We start from the raw sequence: 12,500 nt of genomic DNA, 5'->3' as shown, positions 1-12,500 counted from the left end.
AAATTACACTGCACCTGGGCCCGTAGTAACTATGTTACGCCACTGGCGGACGCCACACAAACAGGCCAGTTGTGTGGGAGTGTCCTTATACAGTCTTGGAGTGGCTCCAGTGAAACCTCAACACACTTTGAAAAGATCCTTGAGATGTTAAAGAAAGTATCATCTCCCCTGGTATCATCACAGTACCATGGGCGACCGGGCCTTTTGCCCGGCAGCGCCACGCTTATGGAACAGCCTCCCTGACCACCTAAGGGCAACGCAGACGCTGGACTCCTTTAAAACTGGACTTAAAAACATTTTTATTCAGGAAGGCATTTCTGGCCTTGTGATAAATCACTGTCACTAAGTTTTCTATTATGCTTATGTTAACTAGTCTTATTTTTTTTTTTTTTATTATTATAGTTAGTTTCTACTATGTTGGCACTCTGAGATTCTTCTGAATGAAGAGTGCATTACAAATAAAATGAATTAGTATTATTATTATTAGTATCATCTCCCCTGGTATCATCATAATTCACACAATTCTGAAGAAAAGAGAGAAGGAAGCAGAGGCCGAAATGACATCTATGTTGGTTTATACAGACAGGGACACATCATGTCACGAGATGACAACTTAATCAAAGCGCGGATGCACGGATATTTCCACTCGTGCTTTCAGCACCGCCCTGGCAGTCTGGAGTGAAGGAAATACAATCACCAATTTATTGGAACAATATAAAAGCTTGCGTGCCTTGGCCTTTAATAGCATTGTGTTCTGTACAGTCTTGTGTGAAATAGCTGAAACCAGCCAAGTCACATTTTTGTGGAACCAATCCACTTGGCCCTCTTGCAGTTGTCCTCACGAGTGGAAACCACAAGGTTCCAAAATTAGTTTTTTGTCAAGAGGAAACGCTAGATATGCAAGAGGCCCAACAGGCCAACAGTGATAGTGATAGTGATAAAACCGAAATCCTTTTAGTCGGTACTAAATCCACTCTACTCAAAGTTGACAGTTTTTCCCTCTCAATTGACAGCTCCATAGTTTCCCCCTCCCCCCAGGTAAAGAGTCTGGGTGTCATCGTCGACGGCTCACTCTCCTTCAAATCTCATATCAACATCTCCACCCGCACCGCCTACTTCCATCTCCGTAACATAAATCGCCTCCGTCCCTCCCTCACCCCCCACACCACCTCTATTCTTGTACATAGCCTTGTCACCTCCCGTATCGACTACTGTAATTCTCTCCTCTTTGGTGTCCCCCAGAAATCCCTCCATAAGCTCCAACTGGTCCAGAACTCAGCTGCCCGTATCATCTCCCTCACCCCCTCTTTCCACCACATCACCCCCATCCTACAGCAACTCCACTGGCTTCCAATTCACTTCCGTATCAACTTTAAAATTCTTCTTCATACTTTTAAAGCCATCCACAACCTTGCCCCTCCTTACCTGTCTGACCTCCTTCACACTGCCACCTCCACCCGCTCCCTCAGATCCTCCTCTTCCATCCACCTAACTGTCCCCTCTGCCCGGCTTACCACCATGGGGAGCAGAGCTTTCAGCCGCTCTGCTCCCAAACTCTGGAACTCACTCCCACCTGACATCCGAAACATTGACTCCTTCCCTCAGTTCAAATCCTCTCTCAAAACCCACCTTTTCAGGATTGCATTCTCACTGTAGTTGCCATGCTGTTTTTACTTGCACTTTTAATTTTAATTGTTTTGTTATTTGTTTGCTCCTGTTTTAAATTGTAAAGCGTCCTTGAGTGACATGAAAGGCGCTGTGAAATAAAATGTATTATTATTATTATTATTATTATTAATGAAAATAGCGCAATCACAACTGAAACTGCATTTTTTTCTCCTCTCAAAGGAAATCGCCTCAAAGAACCGTCTGTCCACTAAATTCAAACAGTAAGCCAAGAAAAAAAAATATGAACACGTGATTACATTCTACCAAATATCAAGGTGCCTTTGAAAACTAAAAATCCCTGGAGTGAAACAGGAAATGCATTCGGGCCAGTCTGGGATGGGTACTGTTAATGAATCTTATTTGGGGTCAGGTCCCAAGACTAATGAAACACATTACAACCATGGTTGTGCCCTTCGGCTCGGCTGTTAAAGTCAGCGGCTCAGAGAAATGTGCTGTCAACATGCGGGCTGGCTCAGCACATCACCAGCACTGGTCTATCCCCACAACTGCATGCTGTGGACAAGGTCAACATGATAAATGTGCATGTATCATAAACACGAGGGATTCATGCGCTGTGTAAACCTGTGCCATATCTACAGCACGGTTGCGCTAGCTTCCTACAACTGACTACCACAGCAATCACATTTTGTGCTGGCTTGGTTGTGTTGACAAAAATACTTTGGAATAATCCTAACAGGCAACTCTTAACCCTCCTATTATGTTCAAATTTTACCCACATCTATTATGCTTGGGGTCAATTTGACCCCAGCAATTTAAACCTCCAAAAAATGATTATAATATTTTTTTTTACCCAAGTTTATGTGTCAGGTACTTTAGGTTTGCTTGTTGACTACCTAAATAGCCCTTAAAAATAAAACAATATCCCCACCCACTCCCTTTATACATCCAGAATACATGTTACGCGACTATGGAGAAATATGCAGATCCCCATAAAATCTCACTGATTGACCTAAAATTGGAAAGAGATATCCTTCTGGTGTTTTTATGGCTTCATATTATTTCTAAGTACATATTGTTGTTATCTATAACATTTGGAATAAAAAACTATTTCTTTTATCAAGAAAAGTAACAATGTGATGAAAAAAGTTGATATTTGTTATATATTTTATACAATTAAAACAGCCTGGGGTCAAATTGACCCCAAACAACACCTATGCGTAAAGTATGTGTACAGGACATTGAAAACATATCATCATGTTAATTTTGTGTTTACCCAGTTGTCCCCATTAAATTAGGAAAAGTCATTAAATATGATGTCAAACATTTATTTAGAGACGTTAAACATTGAATGGGGTCAAATTGACCCCAAACATAATAGGAGGGTTAAAGTAACACTATGCAACAATTTCACACTTTTTTAGGTTTTATAGGCTATAGGTTAGGTTATAGGTTTTGGTACCATCCTCAAATTTATTTTGATAGCATAGGGTCATGTGAAGGACAGATAAACACCTGTGTCTTTCCCACTAGCCATCCAGGATATGCCCTGTGTAGTTCTGTGTTCTGGGCTGGAACACCCTGCAAAAATGAAAGAAAAGCTTTCACAGCATGACATTTCCAGCAATACTGCCAAAAGACACCAGTTAGTGTAGTGTGTTGGCAAGCTTCTATCAGTTCCAACTGGGCAGTTGGTGGAGTTTTCAAGGTTTTTGCATGCCTTTTGGTAGTTAGCTTGCTAGTTTTGGAACAGAACTCCTTATTGCTGCTTTAAACCATGTTAATTGCATATAATTTGCATAGTCACATTGTCATTGTGGACAATCATACACAGGTCTCAAACACTATTCTGATCTTGTTTACTAACCTCAACCCATGTCTCCAGGTGCTATGTCTATGTTCTAACCCTGTATCACCCTTATGGAACAGCCTCCCTGACCACCTAAGGGCAACGCAGACGCTGGACTCCTTTAAAGCTGGACTAAAAACATTTTTATTCAGGAAGGCATTTCTGTCCTTGTGTTAAATATTTTACTGTAATATTATAGTTAGTTTCTAATATGTTGACACTCTGAGATTCCTCTGAATGAAGAGTGCATTACAAATAAAATGAATTATTATTAATATTATTATTTGGGACCACTGTGTACCATTTGTGGTTAAAAGATGTAGCCTTCACTCTTTGCAGCTGATACATGATGGAGTTAAGCGCCACAAAACAAAAAAGTTTTATCAAAGTATTAAAATCTTCCCACAGTTGCAGTGTAGAGATCAGAGGGACAAGATGACTGGTTGCATCAGAAAAGAAAAGAGGTGAAAGCTATTCCTTCGCCGCTTCTGTACACTTTGAGTACTTGCAATTTAATATCGTCACAATAAGCAAGCCTTGCCGACTGTGACTAAGCAATGGACGTACAGTGGGCGCTATTGCTTGTCAGTCGCATTCTCATGGTGCAGGTTACCTCTTTGAAGTTCCCCATTTCATGTTCTTCACATCAGCAATCCCTTCATCTATCTGTGCCAGATCGTTAAGATTAAAAAATGAATGCCGTGATTCTCCCTCAGAAATGATGATCTCATTACTGAAATCCCCTCAAATAAGCCAGGGCACCTCAGATGAGGTTAGCATCAAACAAAGGCTTTATTCATTGGGTTTTATCAAACGCTGACTTGACTTTTTAAATACATTTTTTTTTTTATTTATTGAGGGGGCGTGGCAGGTTTCACGTAGGATATCTTTCAGACCTGAGGAACACCTGAGGAACACCTGAGGAAGGCTGACTGGCATCAGACTGGCAGCCTGGAGAGAAACTGAAATCTTGAGAGACTGGAGGTGGTGTTGTCCAATAACCTAGCCTACACTGGAGTTCAGCGGTCGCTAGCCCAATCTGTGCTGCACAGTGGGCAGTCACTCTCTCCGAGCCCACATGTTACCGCAGAAAAGCGGAAAAAATACTTCGATGAGTCAGAAGACCGAATGTGATGAACTGAAGTTTATTCAATCTTGCAGACTTTCATTCAAATCGAGAGTGGTGGTCCATGGAGCAGCTCTGTCAAAAACCCAGTGCACTAACTTTTTAAAGGGCATATTTCGTCACTATGCTTTTCCAATCAAAAGCCTAAAACTTTTCAAAATTGAACCAATTAAACACCTAAAACGTATCCAAGTTGAACCAATCAGAATATTCTCTCAAACCTATACATTTTATCCACACTCAGCCAATCAGAATATTCTCGCTCACTTGTTGCGGAGAAACTTTTTAGGACAATGGTGACTCGTGAGAGCAGGTTGGTGTCCTTGCCAATGTTGCAAAGAGCCTGATTACAACTTTTTGGGAGGCTTCGCCCGGCCTTGACTTGTCAGCATCTCTTATCCTGAGACCCCTCCATGAATGCTTAGCGGTCTCCATGATTTTCAACAGGAGTTTTGTGATTAGCTGGTGGGAGAGGTGTGTTAAGTTGCAGTTGCAGTTACACACACCTCCCCCCACCAGCTAATCACAAAACTCCTGTTGAAAATCATGGTTATAATACAGTGGTGTGGTGAACATGAAGCAGTTTTGAAACAACAAGCGTCATTAGGCCCGTGCGCAGAGACGAGTGTCTTGTAAGGTCAAGCAGAAAGGCCTGTTCCCAGGGATGAGACTTGTTTTCGGCCGATGGAGACAACGGGCCCTCATTTTCCTAGTGCTGGAATTCGAGCAATGCCTTTTGAAGTGGTGTGTGAGTTGTGACACTGTAACATGAGAAGACAGTGGACAAAATATACCTTATCAGAGGAAGAACTCTTCATTCGAGACGATTATTTTCCCATCCCAATGTTCGGTTCTCTCAGTACCACTCACAACAGTATGCATGTACGTAGAGGACGTGTGGAAGAGAGAGCAATGCTCACACAGCATTCACACGGTACGCGTTGGAATGCGTTGATCCGTCAGGGTTGACGGATCCCCATTCACTTTGAATGGGGACTTTGAATGGCGACCAAACTCCGTAGATGGTCGTATTTGTACCTAAAAGTTGTTTGTTTGACTTTTTTTTGCTTAGATTTTTTTTTATTTACCGATTAATAGACACTGCACAATGTAAAAACCCCTTTATTGTAACTGAAAAATACGTCTGATAGGATTTGCGAGGTGTGTGAGCACCCTACCTAATGTTAGCATGCTACTGCTTACAAGGTAAGCAGCTTGCTAGTGGCGTGATTGGTTTGTTGACCTGTCAATCTCACTATAACGTCTCTGGTATCAACAGAACCCCACGTGCCAGACTCCTCCTCCCCCGCCATCCGTTGGCGCAACGCATTCCAACGCGTTCGTCTGAATGCTGCCTTAGTTTTTAACTGGATGGATGGAACGTACATTAACTGGCACTCCACAGGGGGAACTTGTAAATACCTGCACAGGCCAATTAGTACGGTGGACCCTGAGAGCTCAATGCACTGCAACTTTAGAGAACACATGTTAATAGACAAAACTAATTAAGAAAACGTCTTCCACAATTTGACAACACACGAGCAGCACTTAGAAAACTTGCTGCTAATTCAGACAACACTACACATTACAGAAACAGCCCTCAGATTCTGCCAACGTGCCAGAAGTGTTTCCTGGGGACACTTAAGAGCAGTTCATACTGTCTCCAGACCCCCTTGCAAAAACTGGATGCTGTAATAGTATTACTTTTGCACAGCCCCTGGTCTCAAAATTAAGCTACTCCCTTGTTTACCTACACAACAACACAACAACATTTTTGTAATAATCCAAATATCCAAATAAGTATTTCAGGGAATTTATGAACATAGGGTGGCATATGATGAAAATGAAAATCATGATCACACTGCTTACATTTTGATGATGATGATGATGATGATGATGATGATGATGATGATTGCCTAAGAACCCGGAGTTTAGCAGAGAAGATGCACCAAACACATTCTTAGGTGGCCAGCCTACATAAGATACGACACAAGGACAAATCACGCAGATGACTTCTGAGAAGACTGAAGACTGGTACAAGCAAAAGGACCCAGACATTTGAAAGAGTTTCTTGAGAGTTTCCTCAAGCCAACTGGGCCAGGGGCAAAGATAAGAGGCCTGCTGATAAATTACCAGATAAAATGAGAGGAATTGACAGGAATGATGATTAAAGACTTGAGTTTGTGTGTGTGTGTGTGTGTGTGTGTGTGTGTGTGTGTGTGTGTGTGTGTGTGTGGGTGTGTGTTTGTGTGAATCTGTATGAATGGGGTTAATGTTATGCTGTCTCCATCACTGCCTGTGTGCTGAACCTGCATTTCAAACAGTGTCAGGCGTCGTGTTTCAGAACCTTGATGTCACTGCCTTAATCAAAATAAATGTTTAATTTATAACGCCAAGGCTCAGTGCAACAGAAAGAGAACTTTGACCATGCAAGAGTAAATACTGCAGTCCCTAAAAGATGACGAGCCCTTCACTCATCACTGACGCACACTATAAAGGGGTGCGGGGGAGCCTGCATCAAAGGTGCTTTCAGGTGGATACAGTAGTCGGTAATGAACCCACCATGTTTCCAAAGGGTTTACTGACAACAGTACTCTGATGGCATGCCAGTGGGAACTGGTTCTCTTGCATTCCTTATCAGCAGCCTTGTGGTTGATACTGCCACAAGTCACCTGCAGTGAACTCCCACTGGCCACACCTGCACCATATTCATATTCGTCACTCCTGTCGTCCTTCTGAAACACCGCGTGAGACCTGATGCGATGCTCACTCATGTTACAGTATGTCCCCCCCATTTAATACAGCGTGGCGACAGATTATTTTTGTTTAAATCATTTTCTTAAAAACTTAATGCAGTGATGTTCATAGTAGGATACTGATATTGGCATCATCATAAAACTTACATTTGTTTTGAATAGCAACTTGATCGGAAAACCTCATATGAGAAGTAGCTGAAATGAATGAACTGTCTTTGGAGTCTATTTCTATCTATTTCTGTCTATTTCCATAAACCCTCAGAGGCAACATAATGGTCTGCTCACATTTTGGCAGTCTAACTTGTATCTGTGAATAAGGACATACGAATACTCGGCATGAACACCACAATTGATTTCCATAAACAATGTCCCCCACAAAACCACCATCTTTCTCACTCGTCCAAAGCCAACTTAACCAGAAAAGCCGAAGCATCTAGAGCAACACTCATTGCGAGTACTCACACACACTCCACATCAGGAATGTTTCACATCGCTGAGGCCTCTGGATTCGGCCGCTAACTCGCAGTCTTTTCATACTTACTGGCATTAGAGTAAAACCCCTAAATGCCTCTGTGAGCACAACACTTTAAAGTGGCTCCGCATTACGACTAGGGAACGGCCTCCCGGCTCCCGTAGAGCCCCTGACTCAGTTTCAACAGCTGACGACTCTTCCTCTAGTCTAGTGTAACAGTCAGCTCTCGGAAGAAAGAGGCGTCACTCTTCAACTCCCCTATCAGATGACCACGCACGAGTCCCATCGGGAGTGGGGTGGGTTCTGCTAAAAAAGATTATTTCAACAGAGTCACTAACAATAATGAGGAAAACACGAGACACGAAACAGAACACACTGAGACACTGCAAATGCACAGCCCACAATCCATCAGGCCCTAATTTTTTGCCTCGGATATGGCTACCTCGGCCCTGACAGAGTCGCAGCTTCCAACAGTACTACCCATAAACTGGTGTTTATGGTTCTGCCTCGCAAAGAACAAATGTCATACATGTTCCTTGTTAATTTAAATAAGAGCTTCCATCACCGCTACTCTGAGTAGCCTCACATTATATCCTTCCAGAATGTGAGCTCAATGCTGCCTCCCCGTGGCTAATGCACAACTTTGCACAGTGGAACAAATCGACTTAATATATCAAGATTGTAGCTCTTCTGAGGACGTAGCACAAAAGTTTAAATCAGCCACACGCCAAATCACGTTGTTCCTCAGAGAGGGCCTGATATGAGAGACGACTGAGCAGTTACTTGTTTGCTTCAGACTAGCATTACCAGTCCCAAGAGTCAATATGGTCTTTGCAGAGGCGTGTCAGTCTAAAAATAACATTGAATGTTGTAACGTGCCAGAGTGCAGTGCGTATTCTTGTGTGTGTATGATGTTAATTAATCCAATAATCTCCTGCGTGTGTGCTGTACAAATGTTTATTTTCAGGTTAAAGTTCCATTTAAGAATGTATTAGCGTTCCCTTCTTTTGGTTAATGTCAGCGTGTATTTGTGTTAGCGACTAGAAGTCAGTGTTATGCGTAATGCTTTGGTGTATGTGTGTGTCAGGGAATAAGATCCCTGCCATTATTTATCAGTATGGCTGATTCGGTTGTTCCTGCATCATGAAGAACCAAAGAAAAGCCTGATTCCTGCGCAATCGCTACAATATCCTAAATGATGTTTTTGACTATTAGTGTGTAAAAATCACAGAGAATCTTCAGAGAAACGTTTACTGTTATACAGGCCCAGAGTCTAAATATACTATTGCAATTAATCACACCTGGCACCCCCTCCCCCAAGTTAGCGAAGGAAATGAAATGAAGCCAAGAGACAACATAAGGGGACTGTTTACTAGACCTAGACCTAGACCTAGACACACACACACACACACACACACACACACTCTTTAATCAACATAAGGGGACTGGTCACTGGGCCCTCCAACGTATTTTCACTTCCTCATCTGCAGGCTGTCAAAGTCATGAAAAAGACTCACACTGAATAGTTTTTAAAACTTTATTGTTTAAAGTTGGTACAAAAAGAACAGGAAAAATCAAAAACACTCATCTTTTTGCTGTAAAGCATTGGAAAATTCCAGAGCGAAGGTCAGGCAGGCTTTGGGAGGTGGGGAACAGGACTTTGGGGGGGGGGGGGGGTACAGAAAACCACTGCGCTGACGTAAGTAGGGGGGGGGTCATGCATTCAGGCCAGCCTTTAGAAGAAAGAGTGACAAACAACAGTCAGGATATAGAAAATAAAGCCCTTGGTGCACAGGTTTCTTCAAGAGAAACACGCGGTGCTTTGAACAGGTCAGCTTGAACACGTTTAATACTGGATCAAAGACGAGAGCACAGAGGGACACAACATGAGTGTGGTGGTGATGGTGGGGGGGGGAAGAGAGAGAGAGAGAGCTCCTCAGCTGGTCCTGCCAAGGACAGCTCTGTGTGGTGGTGGTGTTGAGCACAGGCTGGGGGCTCCGTGCTGAGCTGTGGTGGTGTTGAGCACAGGCTGGGGGCTCCGTGCTGAGCTGGGGGAATGCAGCGCTGCAGTGCTCCGCCTCACAATCAGTATAGCGGTCAAACCGACCTTCTGGGACCAACCTCATACAGTCCACCCACACGCACACACACACACACACACGTTGGTCCACAGACAGGTGGCAGGCATGCATGCACACCCATAGAGACACTTGTACGGTTTGTGTACAGGTGCTACAAACACACCGGCAATATGTAGGCTACGTTCATGTACTTTGTGTACTGATCAGTTCACATACTTTTTAAGCACAGAATATGTTTGTACACAGAACACCCATTTGTCTACATCCCACACACACACACACACACACACACACACACACACACACACACTCTCTCTCTCTCCATGTGGTACACACACACACACACACACACACACACACACACACACACACACACACACACACACACACACACACACACACACACACATCCTCGTGTATAGGGTGTAAGTGCACAAACACATTCACTCCGACTACATTCAGGAACATACCTTTAAATCCCGTCTTTCTAAGGGATCTTTAGGAGTATTAATGCTGATTAGCCACAGGGCCCATTTCATTTCTTCTGAAATGACATGTTTCATGGGAAACACCAACCGCCACCAGAAACAAGTCATCAGTCCAGGCATCCTGTCAGTCAGATCTTGTGATCAAGACAGTGGACCTCGCCACTTCTACAGGGGGCTCTGAGCACGTGACAGAGGGGCCCGCTCACTGGGCAGGTCTATTGTCAAAGCATTCGCCACACTTTGAGTGGAGGCCATCGGAGTAAATGGCCATAGCAGGGTGGGAAAAAAAAAAAACAAAGACCCCGCTTTTACAATAGTGACGAACCTAGAGGTCGGAATTCCTCACCGGACGCCCCAGCAGGAGTGGAAGAGTGGCGGAGCGAGGAAACCCGGAAGGGGGGCCTGAGCGTGGCCAGAATTTAAGGCCACATAATGCAAACGCACACACAGATACACACATAAATACATACACACACACACATATACACACAGATGCACACATTCAGGACATGAGTAGACAGGGCTGAATGTTTTGGCCTGTGCTTAAAGGGTGAGCAGAAGGCTTCTGGGGGTTTTCGAGGGACTCCGTGGGCTACAGTCTGCGGGAAACCCTGATTCTATTGCTTCGGTATGGGGCAATGCTGGGGTAATGCATCAGAGATACAGTATTTAGTACACGCAAACACACACGTGCTACAAACGCCGGAGAGAGAAAGAGAGAGAGAGACACACACACTATTGACCTTGACAGCGAAAAACAAACAACACATTTTGATAAGTATCCATCAGCTACAAGAGGATGTTGAAAATATATACTCTGATAAGACCCAAAACAGGAATCCAACTAAAAGGCCAAAACAAAACAAAAATAAACAAAAAAATAAAATAAAAAAGGTGAAGTAAAACCATAAAAGAGAAACATGGAACTAAAACTCCCCATGACACACTAATAACTGATTATAGCTGACATTTATACGGCTGTTTTAAATAAAAACGTTACCAAGTATTTCATTTTTAGGCATATTCAGTTAATGAGGAAAAAACATCATCAACACGGCTTTCTACAAAAGAAGCTACATGTAGGGTGCTCTGTGTGAGAGAGAGTCTGCTGATCACACAAGAGTCACAGACAATACAGATATCATATCACTTAAGATCAAAACGGCCTCTCGCGACCTGTTAGTAAATAAACACTGTTTACAAATCAACCCAGCAGGGCATCTGTTGCTGGATGGGACATCATTTCATTATTATTATTATTTTTTTTGTAAGGTTATTTTTTTTTTAGTTTTCTGTCTGTATTTAGTTGAAAATATACTCTTTGTTTTTCATTCTGGATAAGAAAAAGCACTAGAAAGGTCACTTAAAAACGAGAGAGAGAGCGAAATTGTTTTCAAAAGGAGAGAGTCTCTGACTTGAGTCTCGCTGAATCTCACCCGCCGACCAAAAAGAGTCTCGCTCGTCTCAACGATGGACGAGCAGTAGTAGCCTTTTAAAAAGCGCAATAACAAAAAGGAGGAGACACTAGCTTATACTGTACATGTAATTATAAGCATAGTTTAACCAGGGAGACCTAAAGAAGGAGGGAAGATCAAAAGACAGGAAGAAAAGGATGCATAGAGTGTGAAAGAGAGAGAGAGAGAGAGAGAGAGAGCGAGAAGGAGGAAGGGTTTCCGGAAGTAGAAGAGGCAGGGCGCAGTGTCTCCCCTCTAATCCACGGGGCCCTGGAATATGAGTCTGCTGTAGCCCTGCTCGCCGCCCAGCTGCTGGGCACAGAAGGGGCAGGCGGCGTGGAAGGTGTGCGTGCCGTGGGGCAGGGGGATCTGGCTCCAGAAGGCCACCGTCTTCTCCGAGCACACGTGGCCGCAGGGCGCGAAGGCGTGCGTGGGGGGCGCCGCGTCCAGGTAGAAGCCCGGCTCGCAGCCCAGCCACAGCGGGACGTAGGGGCCCCGCGACCGGCACATGGGGCACTCACGCTCACATGGGGCAGTCTGCCCACCACCACCGCCGCCGCCGCCTCCTCCTCCTCCACCACCTCCTCCTCCTCCTCCTCCTCCTCCACCACCTCCTCCTCCACCAATGCCACCACCCCCCATACCGCC

General features: G+C 44.0%; 1 protein-coding gene and 1 long non-coding RNA gene across 2 annotated transcripts in view; one reads left to right on the top strand and one right to left on the bottom strand.

Moving 5' to 3' along the window:
• Nucleotides 1-12,500, top strand: part of LOC122133419 — a 15,831-nt gene that overhangs the window by 1,924 nt on the left and 1,407 nt on the right. Inside the window, exon 2 of the long non-coding RNA XR_006152745.1 lies at nt 9,748-9,990. This is a non-coding gene — a long non-coding RNA (uncharacterized LOC122133419). The remainder of the gene's footprint in view (nt 1-9,747; nt 9,991-12,500) is intronic.
• Nucleotides 11,705-12,500, bottom strand: part of peli1b (pellino E3 ubiquitin protein ligase 1b) — a 37,285-nt gene continuing 36,489 nt past the window's right edge. The window contains exon 8 of the mRNA XM_031578947.2: nt 11,705-12,379. Within this exon, the coding sequence (XP_031434807.1) occupies nt 12,108-12,379 (272 nt within the window). The 3' untranslated portion in view covers nt 11,705-12,107. The remainder of the gene's footprint in view (nt 12,380-12,500) is intronic.

This window comes from Clupea harengus, chromosome 13, assembly GCF_900700415.2.
Source record: "Clupea harengus chromosome 13, Ch_v2.0.2, whole genome shotgun sequence".
Lineage (NCBI taxonomy): Eukaryota > Metazoa > Chordata > Actinopteri > Clupeiformes > Clupeidae > Clupea > Clupea harengus.
Note: the sequence above shows the minus strand (reverse complement) of the source record. Positions and strands in the feature narration are given on the sequence as shown.